Source organism: Plectropomus leopardus, chromosome 7 (assembly GCF_026936395.1).
Source record: "Plectropomus leopardus strain MGB_pleo_1.0 chromosome 7, ASM2693639v1, whole genome shotgun sequence".
Taxonomy (NCBI): domain Eukaryota; kingdom Metazoa; phylum Chordata; class Actinopteri; order Perciformes; family Serranidae; genus Plectropomus; species Plectropomus leopardus.
In genome coordinates, this window is record NC_142182.1 from 17,567,934 (window position 1) to 17,590,839 (window position 22,906).

The 22,906-nt window shown below is 38.6% G+C and overlaps 3 protein-coding genes and 1 long non-coding RNA gene across 7 annotated transcripts in view; 3 read left to right on the forward strand and 1 right to left on the reverse strand.

Moving 5' to 3' along the window:
• Window positions 1-550: 550 nt before the first annotated feature.
• Window positions 551-5,843, forward strand: atp6v1e1a (ATPase H+ transporting V1 subunit E1a). Its single transcript, XM_042495867.2, has 9 exons — window positions 551-834; window positions 1,837-1,902; window positions 1,979-2,088; window positions 3,027-3,093; window positions 3,518-3,607; window positions 3,684-3,752; window positions 3,881-3,975; window positions 4,137-4,224; window positions 5,408-5,843. Exons 1-9 carry the CDS (start codon window positions 802-804, stop codon window positions 5,468-5,470), a joined length of 681 nt encoding a protein of 226 aa, XP_042351801.1. The 5' UTR covers window positions 551-801; the 3' UTR covers window positions 5,471-5,843.
• A 1,075-nt stretch (window positions 5,844-6,918) lies between these two features.
• On the reverse strand, window positions 6,919-15,782 carry slc25a18 (solute carrier family 25 member 18). 3 transcript variants are annotated; one of them, XM_088080109.1, is made up of 11 exons: window positions 15,602-15,776; window positions 14,811-14,823; window positions 14,089-14,471; window positions 13,731-13,856; window positions 12,122-12,177; window positions 11,785-11,875; window positions 11,376-11,491; window positions 10,207-10,393; window positions 9,500-9,663; window positions 8,500-8,575; window positions 6,919-8,403 (listed from the first exon to the last, which is right to left on the reverse strand). In XM_088080109.1, exons 3-11 carry the CDS (start codon window positions 14,106-14,108, stop codon window positions 8,262-8,264), a joined length of 978 nt encoding a protein of 325 aa, XP_087936235.1. In that variant the 5' UTR covers window positions 14,109-14,471; window positions 14,811-14,823; window positions 15,602-15,776; the 3' UTR covers window positions 6,919-8,261. The 3 variants fall into 3 exon arrangements, with proteins under 3 accessions (XP_087936235.1, XP_042351800.1, XP_042351798.1); XM_042495866.2 differs by lacking the exon at window positions 14,811-14,823 and having other exon boundaries at window positions 13,731-13,853; window positions 15,602-15,782; XM_042495864.2 differs by lacking the exon at window positions 14,811-14,823.
• LOC148189171 (uncharacterized) lies at window positions 8,327-18,491 on the forward strand. Of its 2 annotated transcripts, none has more exons than XR_015776994.1 (4): window positions 8,327-8,465; window positions 10,216-10,434; window positions 16,493-16,564; window positions 17,127-18,491. It is a non-coding gene; the product is annotated as an uncharacterized LOC148189171 (long non-coding RNA). The 2 variants fall into 2 exon arrangements; XR_015776993.1 differs by having other exon boundaries at window positions 10,216-10,417.
• A 3,412-nt stretch (window positions 18,492-21,903) lies between these two features.
• cecr2 (CECR2 histone acetyl-lysine reader) overlaps window positions 21,904-22,906 on the forward strand; it is a 45,578-nt gene continuing 44,575 nt past the window's right edge. Inside the window, exon 1 of the mRNA XM_042495992.2 lies at window positions 21,904-22,208. Coding sequence (XP_042351926.2) covers window positions 22,089-22,208 — 120 coding nt within the window. The 5' untranslated portion in view covers window positions 21,904-22,088. The remainder of the gene's footprint in view (window positions 22,209-22,906) is intronic.

Genomic DNA, 22,906 nt, shown 5'->3' on the forward strand with positions numbered 1-22,906 from the left:
AAACTGAAAAGACAAAACTAAAAAGCAAACAAACAGTAAAAATAATTACACTCAGGTGATATAATGCCAGGTTTTGTGTTAGCCTACATGCACCATATTATAGTCATTTAATAGCTAACTGAAATGTGTCAATAGCCTTTTTGTTTGTAAACCCGGCCAACAGGGTGCTATATTGTTGAAATTCATTAACAAAGAAAGTTGCTTTTATCTTTGCATCTCATGTCTGCACCTTTGCTACTTTAATGGTGATTTTTAAAAAAAAAAAAAAAGATTGTGAATCATTTAGTAATTAATTTTGTCTTTTATATCTTTACTCTTCAGGTAAATCTCTATCCTTTAATATGTTTTATAATCTTTACTGTACATCACTTTGAATTGCCCTGTTGTTTTAAATGTGCTGTACAAATAAAGATGCCATGCCTTTTTGCTCCACCCCTCTCATCTCATAAATAACGAACAGTCCCTAATGTTGCATTAAAAAAAGGAACAGTGCGCTTGGTAAAGGCGACGCCCTCGCACGCCCCACAGCTGAAAAAATGTCGCAGTATCCCGCTGACAGTTAAATGAATAATGGGCTATTTGAAAATATGTGTCTTCATGCTATTAAAATGGGGAGGGGCGCGTGCGTTTTATTTTGAAAGTTTTGACCAGGTGCTGTGTTCCGTCTTGTGTCGCGAGCTCGACGTAAATGCAACAGCAAGGGAAAGTTTATTCTCCAAACTGTTCAACCGGACCGTTCAAGTGGTCGGATAACTCTGTTTTTTCGGACGTTCAATAAATAAAACATATTTAAGAAGAGACATGGCGCTCACCGATGCTGACGTGCAGAAACAGGTAAAGAAGACAATGTCAACCATTAAGTTTAAATACATTTCTCACAGCGACAAACGTTATAACTTTATGTCGCTAACGTTTATCATAACAAGGGTAGCTAACGGGCTAAAGCGTGAACTAACGTGACTGTTGCGTGTAGTTTCTGAGTCATTATTATGTTAACTTTCGAGGTTGTTACTAAACTCACCAATGTATTGTGTAAAGTTTTGGTCATTTGACAGAAGTGTATTAGCTGTTGAAACAAACTGTCGGTAATGGCTACAAGTTAACATTAACGTTCATTGTCATATAAGTTAGTCAGGTTTTAGTTGTAATGTCTTCGATTAAATAAGAATTGTTAGTTAAGAATTGAGAATTGGTTTGTGCAAACGTTTGTAAAGTTGGCATGAACTTTATGGGACTTCTATGCAGTTGTGGATTAAGTAAATGAAAGCCATACTTGAGTGAAAATACAGGTATCTTACCAGAAAATTTGTCACCTATCAGTATTATACTTGAGTAAAAGGCTCAAAGTATCCAATGTTCACTGCACTTAGGTTTCAATAGTAATTTCATGATAAAAAATGTAAGCTACTTAAGTGTTGAAAGTAAAAGTACAATCATATGAAATGATTATTGAATTTTGAAGATTAGGACGTTTATTTCTTAACGTACACCAACTTAAAAATTAAGCCTACATTAAAAATGTGGTCTTATTTTGCAATTCAAAAGATTTTAAGAACAAAATCCACCTTTTCCTCTTGTCCCTTACTCCCTTCCTCAGTTCCTTCCCTATTTTGTAGTGAGTAACTAAAATGCTTAGGGGAAATGCATTGGAGTATAAGCACACTATTTATTAAGGAAATGAAGTGTAGTAAAAGTGAAAGTAGACAGAGGTATAAAAACTCAAGTATAGTACTGACTACCCCCAGAATGCTTAAATACTGGTTTGAAAACTATTACTTTATTACATTGCACCACTGTCTGAATGTGAACTATTTTTCTGTTCATCTCCTGTGGCAGATCAAGCACATGATGGCCTTCATTGAGCAGGAGGCCAACGAGAAAGTCGAGGAAATCGATTCTAAGGTAACTGAAGTGTGTCTGTCAGGCTGTCTTGTGATTCTTGCTGCAGTGACCCAGTGTCTTACCCATCTGTTTACAGGCGGAGGAAGAGTTCAACATTGAGAAAGGTCGTCTTGTGCAGACCCAGAGGGTGAAAATCATGGAGTACTATGAGAAAAAAGAAAAGCATATTGAACAACATAAGAAAATGTGAGTTGATCATCATGTATTTCTAGTTAAGGAAAGAATACTATTGGTTGATTTGTTTGGACCACACACCCTCTTTAACTGTGAGCACTGCATATTCTGTACAGTGTCAGCAAATAGTATTAACCCACTGGATCTTTTCATCATCTTTTCATCATTTTATGGTTTGTAACACTGAATCACAGTTGATATAATAAGTTTTTTGACACTGATCAAAACAAAAAAAAAAAACACATTTTGTAGAAAAGATATAATAATGACATAAGTTAGTAACTTTACCTCATCTTAAATACAGTCACATGTACTTGAAGTGACAGACAAAGATCAACCACTACACTAATATGAGAGGACTTTTTGACCTGGAGATAATGCAACACCACAACAGGCTTGTTTTGTTTTTATTATTTGCAGTTCAGCTATTGTATAGGTTAACTGGTTTCTGTCAGTTTTGTCAATGTTTATTTCACACTTCATCCAAATTCTTGGATTTGAGTAATGACAGTCTTGCATTTTATGATTCTTTGGCAGTTTTGACTGGTATTCAGAGCAACTGAAAGGCATGCGGGTGAACTAAAATACTAGCTGCATCAACATAGTTAATTAGTTCTTACTAGATTAATTGTTTTTTACTCCCACAAAGTCGTGCAGTCACTTTGATACTCTGTTATCTTGTTGTTCTGAGTTTTTCTTTGCTGTCTCCTTGTCACCTCAGTTCTGGTTGCCTTGGTAAAGTCAATGTGTCCTCATTACAGTTGACTGCAAATAAATATTTGTAACAGCGTCACCTTCATGGGCAGGAACGTTGCCATATCTGCCTCGTAAAATCTGTAAAAAAGCGTCTATAAAATATGTGTGTCGTGAGACTGTTTTATAGGTGTGCCGCAGTACATGTTCATGCCTGCAGAAAATTTATTCATTGACTTTTTCTTCTACTCTGACAGCCAGATGTCCAACTTGAGAAGTCAAGCAAGGCTAAAGGTGCTGAAGGCCCGTGACGACATGATCCAGGTTAGAGATCAGTGCTAATATTTTACACATTCACACATTCAGTTCATGTCACACAACTAAAACATAACCTTCTTAGTTTTTCAATCAGTATATTAGTAAAGGTATACAATATTTACAACTGCAATTAGGTGCATGAGTGCTTATGTTTTGCTCTATTCAACACTGAATTAAATTTCTACATTTATAGTTGGGTTCCACCACAGCAAAACTGTGAAAGTGAATGGACATTATATGAGTGTTCTCTTATCATGGGAAAAATAGTATTTACTTGTCACCATAGTCACACATTTGTGCAGTACTCACTCTCCACTTTATCATACAAAAGCGTTTAATTCCACAGTATTTAAATACAAGTGTTTATGACTTTAAAGTCATATGAATGAATCAGTAAAATCTCAGCTTTCTTCTTGTGTTCTTGTCTCAGGATTTGTTGAATGAGGCTCGTCAGAGACTTGCAGAGATTGCCAAGGACCCTGATAATTACTCCGTCCTGTTGCAAGGCCTGGTGCTTCAGGTAAAATCCGCAGCTGCTCACATGGGAGGGATGTTGGTTCTTCATGTTTTCTTAGTTTGTGCTTTTCACTTTTCAGGGATTATTTCAACTGCTGGAGCCCAAAGTTACCATTCGCTGCCGACAGCAGGATGTAGAAATGGTTCAGGTGAGGCTAAGCTGACTGCAATGACTATTTAGGCCATTTAGTTAAGTGCAGGGGATTACTAGAGCCTCTGCATCCGTAGTTTAACTCATGCTAGTGTTGTCTTTTATACTTCTTTTTTTGCTTAACAGGCTGCAGTTAATAATACCATCCCAATCTACAAAGAGGCAGTGAAGAGCAACATAGTCGTCAAAATCGACCAGGAACGCTTCCTTCCATCAGACATGTAAGACGATTTAATTAACTTTTACTAAAACTCTTAATCTTTGATTTTAAACGTACTCTTAAATGTTTTAAATAGTGACTATGACAGAAAAAGAAGAATAGTAGATTTACTTAAGCTGAGTTTGGGTCTCTCATGTTTACCGTAACTCTTCATTTAAACAGCTGCGGAGGAATTGATGTTTATAATGAAAATGGGAAGATCAAGGTTTCCAACACTTTGGAGAACAGGCTTGAACTTATGGCACAGCAGGTACAGTGACTTTGATAATATATATTATCTAAAAATCTTCCAATCTTTTTTGCACACACCTCTTTAACACATTAAATGTAGTTTCTGCTGTTTGCCTGTGGAGGGCAGCACAGCCCACTTGGCTTTCCAGTAAGCCTGATTGCCTAAAAGGTGAAAGAGTCAAATGTTTGCTACACACAAGTTAACTGTACTTAAGTTGGATGTCACTTCATTGGAACAATCATTTTAAGAATGGAGAAAAACTGATTTTTCTTTGTGCTAGTGCCTCACCTGTATTGTAGATACAGGTAAGGCAGGGATATTTATTGTTGTTTATTAGTTAGAATAATTACAGTTTTGCATTAGGAAATACTTAAACTTTGTTCATTTGTGTTTGGTGTTAAGAGAACCAGTTCTTGTCGCAGATAAACTCTGAGTTGTATCTTAGAGAATTTGTTGTCAGCACGTCCCAAAAGGTTTCTGCTTCCTACACACAGCTGCTGATGCAGACAAGAGCTTTGTCACTACATGGGTGTGCAGAAACAAAATACTTTTATTATAATCTAATAAACCTATTTATATCTACTCAAAGCAAAAACAAACATCTTTGTCAACAAGCATGCTCAGAAACTCTGATAAGTCCTCTCACTTTTTGCAAGTAAGAACATGTCTTTAAGTTTAACTTCTGCAATATTGTGTTACCAGCATCAGAACAGAAATTGTAGGAAAGTTTAAGTCTTTAACCTTTAGGGTCTGAGCCATACTCTATCATAAATTCTATCACAAACCCTCATGCATAAAGAGGTTTTGTGTGGATAGAAAATAAGCTGAGCAACTTTGTTTTGCAGATGGTAATAAAAATAGGTAAAAGGGGAAATGTAACCATTAGCTGTTAGGTGTGAAACAGTCACATAGCAATGTAGGTGACAGTGTTATTTTCATTGTTTGCTTCAGTCAGTAGAACCTCCATAGAGAGACAAAATGTTTGAATCAGCTTGTTTTTTTGTTTGTCTTTTATAAAGTGAAAACTATGATATATCTTATTAATTAACCTCCCTTTATGTCCGTTAAAGAAAAAAAAAAGAAATGTTGAAGCTTTTGTGTTTGTCATGTTTCTCCACTAATTTACATCAGTTATGTATCCAGTATTTTTCAATTAGTGTCCTGCGTGTATTAATTTGTGTCCTGACTCTATACCTGACAGATGATGCCTGAAATCAGAGTGAACCTGTTTGGTGCCAATCCCAACCGCAAGTTCACGGATTAACAACGGATTTGAAGAGAGCAGTGAGGACATGGGTGGAATATATAAGGTGACCACTGACCATCACGATAGTGAGCAAGAACAAGTCTGCACACTCACCTACCAATCACCAGGATCAAAGAAAGCTCTGATTTACTTAATGGGATGCTACTGATGTGTTCATATATCTTATTATTTTTGTACTAACAAGTGCGCTTATAACAGTGTATAAGTGCCTTCTATTTTACCTCTGCAGGGAATGCTTGAAATTGCAATGGCATTGCATATATGTATTCATTCAGTTTTTTGGGGAAATCTGTTATGTTTTACGATTTGATTAATGTAATCAAAGCTACGTATTATTTATATTACCAAAGATACATATTTTCCTCTCACATACTAAGTCTACAGGCCTTTTTGATCAGTCTAAAGTCTATGGCAGGTCGTGCCGAACTCAACTTTTGCTAGTTAAATGGTGCATAATCACTGTGCGAAGTAAGGCATAAGGGGCAAAGAGGTTGTATTTAGTCCCTTAATTAATCATAGGTGTGATCTGAGCATCAAGCAATCAGAGTGTCATCTCCCATTCCCTTTAAAAGTCAGGTGCATCTTCACTTGGTGCACTGCTATTTATATAGCATGTAGGGCAAATTTGAGAGGCAAGCAATTTTCTGCTGAGAGTCATTCACAAAGAGCAGTGATGTCACTGCAGTAAATATTGTGGGAAGTTTAAGAAGCAAAAGTAAAACCTGCAGTTACAAACTTGACAGAGAAAACAGACCTAAACTTTTAGTGAGGTTACCACAGCATCTCTATTAATGGGGAGTAAGACAGCAGCTCTGGACCCCGCTCTGCTCTCCTCATATTTTAGAGAATGTAATTAATATTTCCCTCATTTGTAACAAGCACAATGGGAGTGTGTAGTAAACCTGCCTACGTAGACGCATTTTACTATCAGAATAACGAACAAAAATACTGCGCCGTTGACTTTAAACCAGGTTTTTGTTAGTCAGTGGTGCAATTGTTTTCTGCTGCCTCAAAATTTCAATATGCCAACCATGCACCTAACTATACCTCATTTTAAAACCTACACACCTACACGCTCATGGGGGCACAAATGGACAGAAGTACATTTGCATCTCGCACAACATGAGTACTGCCTGTGAAAATGACAGCTGCGTCAGTCTGACACCAACAGTTGCCTGGCACACTACTTTGTGCCACTTGTAAGATAGGGCCTCACATGTGGACTTCAGCCTATAATCTGGCCGATTGACTGACATGTTCGAGAAACAGTTTTTTTTAACAGTTTGACTTTGTGTGTGTGTGTGTGTGTGTGTGTGTGTGTGTGTGTGTGTGTGTGTGTGTGTGTGTGTGTTAGTGTGTCTGTGCGTGTGTCTGTTTACCATCATTTTGAAGCACTTAACATACAAAAAACCAAAGAAATAAATGATATGCATGACACAGAGAAATCGGCATGATTGAGATCTTTATTTACAGCTTGTAAACAAACAGTTTACTCAGGCTAAGTTCACTCTACAATGAGGAAAATGTAGTAGCCTAGGTACACTAGCCACATCAAAATGTGTCTTGCATTAAAAATGTAAAAAAAAAAAATCCTTTAGTCCCACCCAGTGGACTTAAGTAATGGCAAACAGTTGGCTTGACAAGGTGCCATACTCCCTCCATGGGTCTAACAAATAGAATTGTCCTCGCTAAGTTGTACTCAAGTATCAATTCAATGTTTCAACACCACCAATTTCATTGAATTCCTTTCAGACCTACAGTTTTAATGCTTTAGAAACTATCAGCAATGATAAGGCTTTAATTGCATTTTTTAGTTATTGTGCGCACATGATTTAAAGCAATGCATTTTATGTGTAACTAAGAAGTAAAATGATACAATTCTCACAGGTTTTATTTAAAACCTGCCCAAGCTGTGTGGAGAAAAGGAAGTCAAGGCTATGAGACAGCGGCCCAACAGTCTAACCTGTGGCCTTTAGGCAGGAAGTGAGCTGTGTGTTAGGGTATATTATACACTAATGCTGGGATTAAAGCATTACCATCAGATTAACGAATGACCTTACAGTTTCTGGCAGCCAGCACCTCCCAATCCACTGAAGGAATCCAAGATTACAACTCAGACCTCACGGATGGAGTGGGAGGAACACATAACAGGGTAGGCAGAATGACATTAAGCCTCTTTTCTAGAGAAACACATCAAACATTGAAATCTAAATGATTGGCTTTTGAAGTCAGGCCAAAATAGCCAGTTCAGACTCTGACATCAAATGTATGCAATCTTCTGATAAAGACTGAAAAAGGGAATTTGTCACTTACGTAGGACGATGAAGAGTTCTTCGTCACGACCACACAGATGGTCAGATCAGTAGGCATTTAAGTTAGCAGCCTTGAGCAACATGCAGCAGCTCTCTCTTTACGACCAGACAGAATAATCTCTTTCAGGTGAAAGGTATAGCCCCAGACATATTGCAGCAAGCGCCGGGACAACCCAGGCAACTTGGGAGACATACCCTCAGATTAGTCACACACATACACAGGACCCTGTTTAACCTACAGAACCCTGATGACAGCATGTAATAGCTAGAGAAACATGATTAGTGTGAACCCATTGATCCACAAATTAGTAAATAGAGCCTCTTCATATCTCAGACCATTCCTCTTCCTTTGGTTAGCAGATTGTGGCCGTGTTTCCCCTCTCTCTGTATTCACCGTTCACTCAGTTGTGTCATTCATTCACTGCAGATTAAAGCAGCAGAGACAACACAACCACCGTCACCAATGCCAAGCACTGCTATCCCAGAAAACCTAGCACCATCTCCCCTACCCCTAGAAAATAGACACCCTGCGCAATGCCAAAAAGAGGGGCGATGACGAGAGCACGACACGTTGCACCCTTTAGGAATGCTGATGGGCCCTCCCGCGTCATGATCCGCCTGCAAAAGCACACAGACAAGAAGAAAGTGTGAAAAGGCTCCCTACACTTCTGAATATTAAGGTAACAAATGTTTTCTTACAGATTTAAATCTTACCGTGTACAGTCAATAATTCCTCTGTATGAGTCCTCCCCCTCACCTTTTTGCAAGGTCTGCAGGCGAGTCTTTATGACTGCATAGACATTTAAAACACAAAAGTGCACTGTCACTACATTATCTGAAAGATGTCCAAGTGTCCGTTAAAGCAAACAGTGTGGCCACAAAAGACAATGACAGGATAATGTTAAATCTGAATATATATTGTGATAATAGCACAAAGAGAGGAGTCAAAAACTCGGTGAGGTGACACAATAGTGATACTCACGTGATGACTTTGTTTGAAATTATTATATCTTATAATATCTTGAATGGTCTTTCATGCCTTTAGGTTTTAGAAAGTCCTCTTTACGAATATGTTATTTTGTTTGAAGGGTTTGTTTTGTACATGAAGAACAAAACGCTGTATGATATTTCAACCAGACTGATAACTGAGAAACCAGAGAGTAATAGATACCTCTGACGAACAGTTCAGAAAGAATAGAAGAAATCATCGGTCACTGGTAAAAGAAACTGGACGTTTAGCATCAAATATATGCAAATTTAAATAGAAACAGGTTACTGTTTCAGTGTCCAGTGCACAGTTATGCTTATAACACGCTAGAATTAACAGGCAACAGCTTTGGCAAAACTATTCTTAAAGCTTAAAAAAATAGAAACAGAATGTTAGTCTCAGGTCAACACTGTTAGAATTGCATCAGGGAATATCAGTTGAACACATTATGGGCCAACAAATCACAGTTTAAAATTTTTTTTAAAAATTACCATTGTGGGACAATGAAAGTGTCTGAAATCCCAATGTGCACATGAATTGAGTATATTTTATCTATCGAGCAGAGTATGAGTTAACAAGGGAGTGACTTCAGACACAGCCAGTATTTCATTTACTGGTAGTGGTCATATCAGACCAAATAAGGCTGTAGTGCGAAAACCTTTGAGTGTATATAATTGACCAAGGTTGCATTTATATTGTATGAATGTGTTTCTTTCTCCCACTCACCATCCAGCGGTGTTACGGCCACAGCTGCCACTGAACCTGCAGTGCAGCCTGCCACAAAAGACTGCCAGAATGGCGCCCGGGCCTGTACATCACCCACTTTTTCAAGGCCCAGTGCATTTAGGTTGGCAAACAGCGGGAAGTAGATCATTGAGAAGGGTACATCCCTAAATAATATGATTTAAAAAATGGTTAGATTAAATGGGAGGGAAGGGAAAGAACCTAAAAAAGGGCTGTATTACAGATTAGGGAGAAAGAAAAGGGATGGGCTGAAATACAAAGTGGGAGAGGATGAAGTCATGGGAGGGAAGCAGGGAGAGAGAACATGACATGGCCCCGCTCCACTGCAGTATTAGCAGCCAGACATAGCTGCAGGAATCTATTGATCAGTGCTGATTGGCAGAGGTGTCAGGAAATACAACAAACGCAGTGTGAGTTATGCAATGTGAAATCAACTCATTAAAGCAGTGACGACAGAGGGGAGTCAAAAGAGGCTCAGAGAACACAAGCAACTGTGCACAGTCATGTTGGTGATATTTTTTTAGGTTTTTAGCTTGAGAGGAAAGTATAAACAGCATAGTATCGTGGACTAAGTGACACCAATAAGATAAAAAAGATGAATAGAAAAAAAACTGTCTGGAATAGTTTGAATTGCATGTATTAGTAAGTATGTAGGCGAGTGTGTGTGATTATGTCTTTGTGTGTGTGACCTCATTAAGGTGGCTCCTGCCCCCCTGTAGAGGCCTGCCAGCCCACGAGTCTTCAGCAGCTCCACAGTGATGCTGGTGGCTGAGGGCCGAGGTGGAGGCCTTGGCTGCACCGGTGGAGGGGCCACCAATGATGGAGCTGGACCAGGAGCTGCAGCCTGAGCTGGAGTTCGAACAGGCCTCTGGGCAGCTGTTCAAACAAAAACTGTCTGAGGTTAGAAACACAAGAAGGTGAATAAAATCATGCACAATCATCATCACTATTAATGTACAAAGGATGGGCTGCCAACCTTTGATTTTTCCCATTTTTGAGAAAAAAGTAAATGGGAAATTTGCAAAAAGGGGGATGCTTTCATCTTTCACATCATAAACAAAATGTGAACACTCACTGAATCTTATTTATCAAGAGGCATCGGCCTGTATATGACTAAAGTTATATCAAATCAACACCACTATAAACAGTAGGAAATGTGCCATTTTCAGACTTGATTTACTTCCAGAATAGGATTTTCCAGGATTTCAGTGCATTGCATCATTTTTCACTTCCACAAATTTTGACACATTGCATTTTATTAATTGTACAAAGAAAAAAAATTGAAAAGACAAAAAAATAGAGCATTAAAGCTACTTTTCTGAAAATAACTTTTTGTCATATTTGATTCACCAGAGTCAGGCCGTAGCGCGGCAGGGACAACCAAGAACCAATAAGAAAAGTTAGTGACCCAGCTGCTCTGTTGGAAACAGTCAACCGAATTACTAGGCAAAGCCCACTTGCCAGACTGACTTTCTTATTATACAGTTAAACAGTACACTAAAATATGTTTCTTACAGCATTTGAGGTGAGAAATAGGTGAATAATAGATGCATATTCGATCAGCATTGCCAAGTTCGGCAGTCTGACTGCAGTTCCCTACAGTGATCGATATGATTGATATAATTGATAGCAGCGTCAGAGACTCCTCAGATCTGATTGGTTGTTTTCATTCACATGCAGTAAGGCCATTAGAAATATAACCAGGCAATACAGTAGGCAGAGGAGCATGTCGTTTTTTCGTAGATTTTATGTCTCAGTTAGTACTGAGTGAATACAGTTACCGTTTCAGCAAACATGAAAAAACGTAATCTTTTATAAAAGTTACAAACTATAGAGTTAAATCTAGTAACCAACTCACCAAGCCTCCCTGCATCCTGTAGCTGGATTTTAAGCATCTCCATGGGAGTGGTGACAACCACCTGACAGGTCCCAGCCCCACACCCTGCCAGTACCTCACCCCACAGAGGCAAATGCCTGAAAATGCAGTAAAGTGTCAGTGACAGATATGCAGAATTAAAAAAAAGTAAGATTTTGTAATAACAGGCCATTAATCCATATATTGATCATGAGAGCAAATACACAAGCTTGAGATTTTTAGGAAGAGTGTGTTTTCTTGCCAGATTTTGCTAAAGCAGTTCAGTACTAGGCAAATTATGTATATCAACACATATTCTTAAATTCTTTAAATGTGATCAATTTAAAGGTAGGCTATGCTTTTATGTAGCTTCAATATATGATGTATCATTAAGGGGCAATATTTAAATTACCCGTCCTTAGAGAGCTTCTGTCTGAAGACGTCATTGGCAGCCAGCTTGATGGCTTTCTCTGGCGTAACGAGAGTGAGGTTCACCGCTGCACCTGGAAAAGACAAACAGGCTGATGACAGTGACACACAACAGTTTCCACTGAGGTACACAAATAGAAGCAACCTACATGGCAGCTTATGGCTCACCGCAGTGGGCTAATAAGAGCCGACACTGGTTACTATGACAAAAAGAATGAGGGCTCTCAGGAGAAACAAACAGCGTAGGTGGCAAGATTAAGATTATAGTAAAGCACGGTTGTAGTGTTGTTTGTCACGGGGATTAGAAATGCAAAGAATACCTCTGTAGCATCCAAAATAGCCCTCTGAGCGTATCGTCTTTGCCAGGCAATCCAACCTTTAAAGACAAAAACAAAAGAAGACAATTGACATTTTATCATAACAATGTTCATAATGTTTCATTATTACCTCTACTGGAATACATCTGTGTAGCTAGAACAGTGACAGTAAGTTTTGACTTTGAAAATGAGACTGGGCATTGAAAACTGACAGTAGCACTGAAAAAAAGTTCAACCAAAAAATGACACACAGGCATGCAAAATGTATTTTGATATTATTTGCATTCTGGTTTTTCAATAACAATATTCTAATTTTGTTCTTCATGTAACTCATGTAACATCATGTACTAACTTAGTATGGATGTATTGTGTAAATTAGACTTTCCTCGCCCCCAGCCCTTAAACTTCTTGCTTCCATGCTGTAACAGTGACAGGAAGAAAAAAAGTTTTTAAAAAAGGGGTCAGCATAAAAAAAGACACCCAAGAAAGAGTGACATGGAGAAAAAGAATATTGTCACTGAAAAACACACAATAAAAAAATCAAATTGAATTCAACTGATTTTTTTTTTCCCAATGACAATCTTATCTTTTTCAATGCCAAAACTTACTGTCACTTCTAGCTCCATAGACATTTCAGTCAAATCAATTTTATTATGTTTCATTTAAGAGCGCCATCACCGGCCTGACCTTTGCTCAAATACACTGCAACCTTCTGTTTTGTCCCAACAACAAACCAGACAGCCACTAGTGGTGTCTATGAACTGTATGAGCAGTTCTGTTGAAATCTTTCTCTTGGCAAGAAGCAGAAAAAAACAACCTTGTGACTGGGCCTTGCAGAAAATAAGCTATTTTTCCATCTCTGACTCATAGTGGAAAACCGCAGTCTAAAATGTGCTGGTTAACGCAGCATGGCCACTCCCCAATCAGCCCACAATATTGGTGCCCACCAGATGTGCGCAGTTAGAAATTCAGGGTCCTTTAAGGACAGTGAGTCTGTCTCTGTCTAAAACTTCACCACAAACTCGGGTTATAGAATATGAAATAGTTTTAATGCACTGGTTTGAACATTTGTCTGGTTTTGGTTAAGTTAGTGTGGCGGTCCATCAAAACACACAGCCTATAAAGCTGTTTGTTCTCTAATCTGATCCCATGAGTAAGTTTTTTTTTTAAAACTCACAAAAACACTGGGCCAAATATGGGGAGAGTGTGTTTAGCTGTGGTGCTCCACCCTCTGAGATTCAGGGGAAAAGTATGTGAGTTGTTTCATCTAAATAATTCTGCCTTGTGGCTCTAATTAGAGAGTGCTGTTAACCAGAATGCAAATTTAATTACTATTCATCGTCAGCAGATACTCTCAAATGCTTTACAGTTCATAGACTTGGACATTGGTTAGATTGGCATGCAGAAAAAAAATGTTGTCTGTAGCTCTTCCCTAACTTTAAAGATAAAGATTAATGTAGAGGTTTTTCCTCAATAACAGTTCAAAAGTACTGTTCAGGGATGCTAAGACAAAAAAGCTGCAGTAATGCTAAAGCCCTTGTCTTTGTATGATCGGTATGTGTCCGATCAATGACAGTATCGGGTTAACTCAGGCCAGGGGAGCCCTACTCACATTCCTTTGTAGACTTGGACGCCCTGCTGGTTCTGTAGGCGGGTCTTGGCCAGGTCAATAGGAAATACACATGTCACACCAACCAGGCCTGCCACGCCCCCATTAATCAGCTTAGCTGGGAGGCTGCTAAGGGATCAACATAAACACACGCACACATGCATGCACAAACCCATTTAAGTGTATAGTCACCGACACAAGGCATGCAAATGACACATCCATTCATCAACAAAACACACACACACACACACACACACAAAGAGAGTGTAAAACATTAACCCAGCTGCAGCTTCCACATTGTAAATACAGTTTTATCTGTCTTTATTAGGCTAAACACGCATGATAAAGTTACAGTACTTACCTAACTTTCTTCTCCGACATCGTGCTTGTGTTTGGGCTCCAGGCCCAGGCCCACTACTCCTCCTCTTCTCCTCCTCCTCCTCCAGCTACCCCTCCTCTTCGTCTTCCTTTTCCTCTTCCTCTTCCCTCCCACAGTTAAGCACACAGCCTAAAGTTGTCACCACAGCTCAACCTTCACCTGCCAACCCACACCAAAAATGCAGCTCACTGATTCATTTAATGTAGCAGCAGTGGACCGCCTTCTTCTTTTTCTCCTTGGTACAGCAGGGGCGGATGCCTTTTTTTTCTGTCTCTGCCAAAACCACCAATGTTTGATCTGTGTCTTCTGGCCAGCCTTTCTGCTTTGTTGTACCTCACATCAAAACCCAAACTCTTCCTCACTGCCTGGAAACACAAAACACACGCAGTCAGTTAAATGGATGGATTAAATCATTTGAAAGAGCACAAGTGAGATGTTTGTCTTTCTCAAAGCAAGTTAAAAAAGACATTTGTGATGACGTTAAAAGGCAGAGGGTGCATCTTTTTGACGGAAGATTGACACACCTCATATTAGCTAAAAGAGTCCATCAAATCCAGATTCAGTCATTCATAAATGTGAATAGCAGCATATTATCTCAGGACCATACTGAGAAAGAACATCTTGAGTCTCTCTAATCTGCCAGCTAAAAGGGATAAGAGTATTTGATCTAGCAAGGAGGGCAGAACTGAAAATGAGGCGCTTACCGATATTCTTGTTCTGCATTTGGAGTCCAGCATTTAACAAAAGGCCGAAAGGGAGATTTCAATGTAAGTTGGAAAATTAATCTGATAAGTTTTTTTTTGTTCTTTATTTGTTCTGGAGGTGCAATAGTTTGAAGTCCAGATAATATAAATGCGATTGTACTCTCTTCTTGGGTTCACAGCTATTGCTTTTGCTTACTATGTTCTCTGTTTCTTCAATTCTTTTTCTGCCTTTTCCCCCCCTGACTTCCCCCTGCCCTCAGCTCCTTAATTAATCTCTCTCTTAATCTCTCCACCTCCATTCCGCCTCTATTTTTACCACTGTAAACCGTCACTGCATCTTCGCCTGTCCTCTCCTCTCCGAATGGAAACAAACACTTTTTGCTTTGTTCATCCTCTCATCTTGATTTGTATAACTTACCATCGCCTCAACTTTTTTATCTCCAAATATTTTTTTTCTATTTACGTCCCTTTTATACTCTGTCTTTTCGGTTGCTGGATCCTGGTCACATTCTACACATGCCTTTCACTAAACCTCTTTCTGTGAAACTTTCTTTCAGCTCGGCTCCATTCACGCACAGTAGTGACCCTGCCAAAACACAGACAAGGGTGCCTCACCCCAAGCCAACCTCCAGCTCTCAGACCTCCATTTCCCCCAAAAAACTGCACTGGAACACCCCGATCACACAGTTCACACAGCACAAGTCCCCCATGAGACAGCTTTAAATAATAATTTAAAAAAACTTCACTTTCTTCCATCACAGAGATATAGCAGTGGGGAACGGGGGTCTTACCTCTGTCGGTGCATCCCACAGACAGGATCAAGCTGTCCACTTTCTTTTCACTTCAACAATGCGTGCAGCAATGGTAGTCAAGCGAGAGCGATCTGAGAGAGCCAGCCGCCACTCAGGGGCCGTTGCACAAACACCAGCATTGTCCTACTGCCTAAGTCCCTCCCTCTCGTGGTGACTCCCTGTGTGACACAGCCCCGGCAACTCAGCTCTGCACTAACACAACTCGACATAAACTCATGCTGCAGCCACAACGCACGCAACAGACAGGCAGGAACAAAAAGCCAGAGTTATAACTCAGTGTGTAGTTTTTCTAAGAATAAAAATATACAACACAAAACAGCAACGAGAAAGCCTGCCCATCAATAATGAGCTCTCTATTCAACAGTCCAGGTATTACATAATACCTCTGGGCACATTGAATTCCACAAATGTTCGCAGACTTACAATTAACACCAAGGTAACAGTGATACACTGATATGGTTTGCACCGTTTCGGGCATTTTATTTATTTATATTAGGAACGGTGTAAAACTGAATAATTACAGAATTAAAAAATTATGTAAGGACGTCAACAAAGAGAGTAAGTGACTACCACAGTGACCACTCGTGCCCCTAAACTGTTTTTTCATGACCATTGATTGATGTATCGATTCCTGCTGATGGAAAAACAATTACTATCAGTGATCATTTCACTCATTAGCAGGGGAAATCTTTCAGTAAAGATGGTGTTTTCTAGGTTAGCTTTCACATTTGAAGCACATGCTCACACCATACTCTGTTAAAAAAAAAGGTTATATGTGGTCTTATTAAAAAAAAAGTGATTATAGCCTATACATCAATATGTAGCTTTAACATTGCTGAAAGCGTGCCTGTCTCTGTTTCCAATCTACAGGGTTAGCAGCCAGCACAGACCTGTCCACGCCACGTTTGCACTTGAAGAATATTCTTAACATTCAGACTGAAGGTAAGGAAAAGAAATCATCATTAAAGGATAAAATGATAAATTGTTTTAAATTATTGGCAGGAGAAATATAGAAGAATAAACCTGAAGAAATGTTTTTAAAAATGCTTGAAACAAAAGCATCAGTCCTTTACACTCGTGAATATGTAGATCAGAGATACCAGTTAGCTTCTCTCATGAGTCCCAAGTAAGGGCACAAAAGGACTTTTTAAAATGTCATTTTATTGAACAGTAATATGCAAAATGTAGCCCCTAAGTCAAAGGGACCATTCAACCCAAAATCAAATATTCATATTTTTCCTCTCATCTGTAGTGCTACTTGTCAATCTAGATTGTTGTAGTGTGAGTTGCAGAGTGTTAGAGATATCAGCAGAAGAGATGTCTGCCTTCTCTCAAATATAATGGAAGTAGATGGCACTTGGCTTGTGATGGTCAAAGCACCAAAACTATATATATTTGAAAAATTCAACAGCAGTGTCTCTTTCCAGAAATCATGACAGGGTCACTTAAATAATTCATAGGTCTTGCTGTGAGCAGTTTCATGTAGGAACTGTTTTCTTTCCAGTGAACTACACCTGCCAACTGTATCTCTGCGCACAAGGAGGCCTGTGTCCACTGCTGGCTTACATAGCACCACTGAGGAGGACACACATGCCTCTTCTCCAGGAGTAGATGCAGTTCTTCTTCTGCGCTGTGACATGGTTGGTGGGTGTATACTGTAGAGAGAAAATAGTTCCCACATGATACTGCTAAGAGGAAAAATAAGTATTCTTGTTTTGGTGAACAGTACATTTTATTCAGAACAAAAAAGCATACCAGGTAGACAGACCAATCTGCCCTTTCACATTGGCATACACATATTTTATTGCGTTGCTGATTATATCCAGTGTGTTACTATACTATGAGATCACATTTTTACAATTAAAAGCTCTATTGGGGAAATAAAACAGTAAACCTGGTGATTGGGGAGTCCTACAGTGATGAAAGAAGTATTCAGATGCCTAACTTAAGTAAAAGTAGCAATACCAAAAATTAGTACAAAAAATTTAAAAAAAAGTAAAATTACAGAAATGTTATCAGGGAAATAGACATTAGGAATCAAAAGGAAAAATACTCAATATACAGAGTGAAACCTGTCTTTGTTATGTCTTTGTTTATTATTGATATGTTACCAGTGATGCATTTAACCCCATCAAAACCTGAGCAAATTGGTTTGAAATCTTTTAAAAACATGGGAGAACACAATGAGCAGCTTACTAGGAAATCACCTGAAATAAGCTGAAAATAAATTTTAAAAAATGCAACACGAAAATGCCCCAGAGAAATTGCTGAAGAAATCTATTTTATTATTTATTTTCTTTATTTTCTTAATTTTCAGGACATTTTCCCCTATTTTTGGATATTTTTTGAATAATCTTCCTCTCTTTTTATAAAAATCTTTTTAGAAGTAATTTTCTTGTCACCTTTTACTAATTTCTTGCAATGTATGGGACATTTATTTCCCAGTTTGTCATTGTCTTTTTTCCCTGTGTTTTTTAAGAAATCAAACCAATTTGTTCTGGCTTCAAAGGGTCAAATGGCTTGTGAAAGGCATCTGAACACAGCACAAGAACACTGATTCTGATCCAGGTTTCAAGGGGTTAAGTATGAGCAGCATTACATGTTGTAGCAAATCATAAAAGTATAGTATTATTAGTATAAAATAGTATGTCAAAATTGTACAAAAAAATTGTAAAAATACTGCACGTGAGTAAATGTACCTACTTAAATTGCACAACTGGTGTTCTACTCTAGAGAGGTGAGTTACAAAGCAGGACAGAAAAACTGTAATGCTGGGGGTTGATTTTGGGTCACTGTGTGTGAATGAGTTTCTCTCAAACTCCAATGTCTTATGAGTCTGGTGTACTGAAACATTAAAAAATGATCATCAGCATAATTGTAACTAGGAGTGACTGTGAATCTGATCAGGGTGGTTTCCTGTGTTCTGCCTAATCCATAAAGATATGCAGTTGTTTGCATTCTCAGAAAGGGTTAACCACAGCTCCATTTACCAGCTCTGTCTGTGCAAATGATCTAAGTGGACAGCTCTTCTGTGGAGTGTTGTATTTCAATGAGCCACCAACATTGCTAGGGTTACAGCGCATAATAATAAGATCAACTCCACGATCTTAAAGGAGAATAAACAGTAGTGATGAGATGAATGAATTACTAATTAAATATAGTAGGGAGCCTTTTTGATTAACTTAGATTCAAGGTGAAAAAGTTGAAGGATAATAAGCTAGTATTTAAAGATACAGTACACACATGGGTCCACAAATTTCCTTCTAGCTCCCAATTAGACTCATTTATTTTTGAGTTTGAAAGTCATTAAAATTGTCCATGTAACTCACTTTTACACAAAGAATCGCTGGATTGCTCTGTTGCCTAGCAACATCACAACCTTACATGGGACTGATGTTCCCATGGGACCGAAAGAGTGTGCTGTCACCGCACTGACAGCACTGCGATGGCTGACCACCACTGCCCTGCTGACAACTGCTGTCACATTATTGTACCGTAGACTGTGGAGGAGTGTGCAGGTTTACAATCCACATGTTATTTATTGCTCTGACTAACACTCCCTCATCAGACTGGAGGGATTTATGAATGAGTGAATGATGTCATGAGTAGTAGTCTTCAGTTTTATTGAAAAGCTGTGTGGTCTCTGCCCTCCATAGCACATGGGATGTATTGCAGTTGCAGACAAACATAAGTCAGTTTATCCACTCTTTAGCTTTACCAGGCCTGAGGTTGGTGATGTTGGCGGATCGGTTGGTGTTCAAGACTTTGATCTACGGCAAAATGTCTCATAACGCCATGATATTTGCTGTGGATATTCATGTTTCCTTGGCAATGAAGGCTACTGTATTTGGTAAAACAGAAAAAATCCATACACTAGCATATGCTCCCAAAAGATTTATTCAATACCTCCACATGTGTGATGTTTCGGGCTATTGCTCTTCCTCAGACATCCTTATTTTCCTTGTCTGAGGAAGGGCAATTGCCCTAAACGTCACACGTGTGGAGGCACTGAATAAATCTTTTAGGAGCATACACTAGTGTGTGGACTTTTTCTGTTATTTCATATTTGTTTTTGCTTGGTCCAGCACCTAGTTTTCATGGCTTTTGAATGTGCGCACTGCTTGAACTTTTCTCTGTTGTATTTGGTGACAGCATGACCTTTCATTTAGCACTAATAACACTGCTATGCCATCAGATTCACTGATCCACTCGTCTGAACCCAGATCATTTTGTTAGACAGCACTTCCCACCACCATTATCAAACTGAATATCTTTTCAAAGAATGGCGTTCATCCCCACAGTAGAGTTCAGAGACTTGTAGAATATGTATTATGTATTACTAGGTTTTAGATGGTAATCAAGAAACATGAAAACGGCTGTTTATTTGATTTTTTTAAATGTTGAACCTTCTAAAGCTCTAAACTCTTCAAAATACACTTTGTCTGTTCAAACCTACCATTGCATAAAAAGCATCGATGTTTTATTTGGAATTGTGTTATGATGGAAACAACTTGGATCTACGTTTGATTGTTGCCAGCAAACGCAAAGATAACAAAAGGCAGCAATGATGCTCTATGAAATTTGATGAGATCTATGAAACAAAGATGGACTTGGGATAGTATTTATATAATAGGTTCCCAAGATAATGAACTTGGCCCATGTTGGGGAAATTATGAGCTCTTGCACCACCCTTAGGCCGAAATGTTAACTTGCACATACACTTGTACTTAATCAAATAATTTATTTCAGTGCCATTAACTGTGCTGATAACATTTGTTTTTCCAAGATGATAACACCTGATCTAAAGTAACCCATAGCCTTTACTCTAGTGCCACCCTCAGGACCAACATTAAATTTTTTTTACCTAACTAAAAAAAAATGAATAACTTAACAATCACTAGGTGTAATACAGATGAAGCTTCTAGAGGTTTCTTCTTTGAATGGGCTTCAAGTTGTGGACTGTAAAGTCTTGTTATTGTCTTATGACAAGTTTTGTACCTTTTGTCCTATATGTATTTATTGGGGTAAATTGATTTAAGTCTTTATTTCAAAACGTGTGAAATACAACAAAAACAGTAGTTAAAACATGTGAACAAAAAACCCCCACAATTTACATGTACAAAAAGGAGCACGAAAAGTGTAAACTTATTTAATCCTACCCCTTTATTCAAATATTTAATTATTATTAATAACACCCTTAATCTTGTCATATATGTTCCTTTGTACACACATACAGATCTATATCTAAATATCGACTATTCTGATCATATTATTAACTACTTGTTATACATCTGTGGTCATTTAAATGCATAGGCCTACACAATACCGCGTTTTTGAATCAATACATAATAGATATTGGAGGAGCATGTTTTATAAAGACAGTTACTTGATCAGAACATACGCATAGGTTGTTTTACTGATACCGTTGGCTGTTTGCCTCACGTGTTTACTACATTGGTGTTTGTTTATTTATTTCCAGTGGCAAACACCTGGCCTAGAATAGGGCAAAGGTCTGATATAATATGCTGTTTACAAATATCAAGAAAATAAAATAGGATATAATGTGAGATATTTGTATGGGCATGTATCTCTCGATGCAGCCCTGCAGGGCAGAGTAGTGTCCGCTTGTCACTGACTGTCACTGATTATCACTGCCCTCTAATAGCATGCATTTTCCACATATTGCAAAAGGGGGAGCTCATGTGTAGTAAATTGCACAAAACTTCCAGCGCGACATTGTTTACAAAATCTAAATGTAGTTGGGAATTGACTGTACGCGACAATGATAACCACAACGAGTTTTAAGAGTTTAGGATTGTTTGAAAACGGACTTGATTAAATTTTAGGGTTGTTAGGTAAAAAGCGCTGACAGTAGGAAATAGGAAATGCGCTCATATATCCCAGATAATGAGAACTAAAATCTTATCACGCAACACGCGAAAAGAAAAGCACGCAGATGCTGCTTGCAGAAGTTACCTGCTCATACCTGTCTTATTTTCAGGTTTTTATTCATTCACCATCCAGAAGCATTCCCTTTAAACGGCGGCCGCAATATCAAGCCAAAGGGGTACTTTTGATTATAGACTTTTGCTCCCATACAAACAGACAAATCGAATTGTCATTGTGTTTAACTGTTACGAATATCTTATGCATACTACTGTATATTATTAACATGCTCGTCGCTATATCAACTAATAATGCTTACATATAGTTTTATACATATGGCTCAGTCGTCGCTCCCCCCTCCTTGTCGTACGGTGGTATGGTCCTCCCCATCTGTTCCGCTCCGGTGAGACTCTGATTGAAACAGATTGTAGCGCTCCTCCGATCGCAATGGCAACTGTTCGGACAGGACGACACCAGCAACTTTTGTCGCATTTTTAATATTAGAGAGACATTATAAGTCGCTAAAGGAACTACTTTCTAATGTGAGAAACAAACGTTACACAATTTATCTAGTCCGAAAATGTCCCAGGGATGTACCGTTTCTGTGGAAGAGATCCAGTCTTGGTGGGAAGTCCCCGCCATAGCCCACTTCTGCTCGCTGTTCAGGACAGCATTCAACCTTCCAGACTTTGAAATAGAGGTAAATGCAACCTGTCGATGCTTTGAGCAACACGAGTGTCTTTAATTTTGGAAATGAAAAGTTGTTTGTGTCAGCTTTTTTGCCCACAAGGTATGTGGAGCGCATTTTGTGTAACTAGCTATCCGGTTCACCAGCTTAGCAGTGTCCTCTGAACTTCTCATTCGTTACTAAGGCAATCATGTTAGGTAACGAGTTAGCCAGCTCGTTAGCACAGCTAAAAGCTAGCTCTAACTGCTAATTGCTGGTCCTCAAAGTTGTGAATTGTTGGCTGTATTTGGCAGTTATGATCCAGTTTTACGGTCTGATATCCATAGTAACGTTGCGTGTCGCTTAAATGTGATATCCAAGTATTCTCTGGTGTTTTGAGGTGTAACTTTAGATAAAGGTGCTGTTGTATAAACCATGTGCCACTCGTTTGTTTTCATTTGGTCATGTTTAAGATGAAGAGCATACTTGGTTCCGCTTAATAGAATAAAAAAGGAAATGGCAGGATGATAACAACATGCTTGGAGAAATGACGTGACAAAATGAGAAGAAAGTTGTTTGAGTAATAACCTTATTAGATTAGGTTTAGATATTTATTTATAGGGTAAAAAGTCATGCAATAACTTGAATTGCTGTCCTGCTCATCGGTGGACTATGCTGCTATGTTTTGTGTCTTTTTTCTGGCATGTAAAGTTAAGTTCATGGCGTGTGGT

Coding starts and splice junctions, on each gene's coding strand:
- slc25a18 (XM_042495864.2), bottom strand. CDS start 14,108: ATGTCGGAGAAGAAAGTTAG. Junction 11,876..12,121: donor CTATTTTGGATGCTACAGAG/GTATTCTTTGCA, acceptor TGTCTTTTCCAG/GTGCAGCGGTGAACCTCACT. Junction 11,492..11,784: donor CAGAAGCTCTCTAAGGACGG/GTAATTTAAATA, acceptor CTGCATTTTCAG/GCATTTGCCTCTGTGGGGTG.
- atp6v1e1a (XM_042495867.2), top strand. CDS start 802: ATGGCGCTCACCGATGCTGACGTGCAGAAACAG. Junction 835..1,836: donor ATGCTGACGTGCAGAAACAG/GTAAAGAAGACA, acceptor CTCCTGTGGCAG/ATCAAGCACATGATGGCCTT. Junction 2,089..3,026: donor ATTGAACAACATAAGAAAAT/GTGAGTTGATCA, acceptor CTACTCTGACAG/CCAGATGTCCAACTTGAGAA.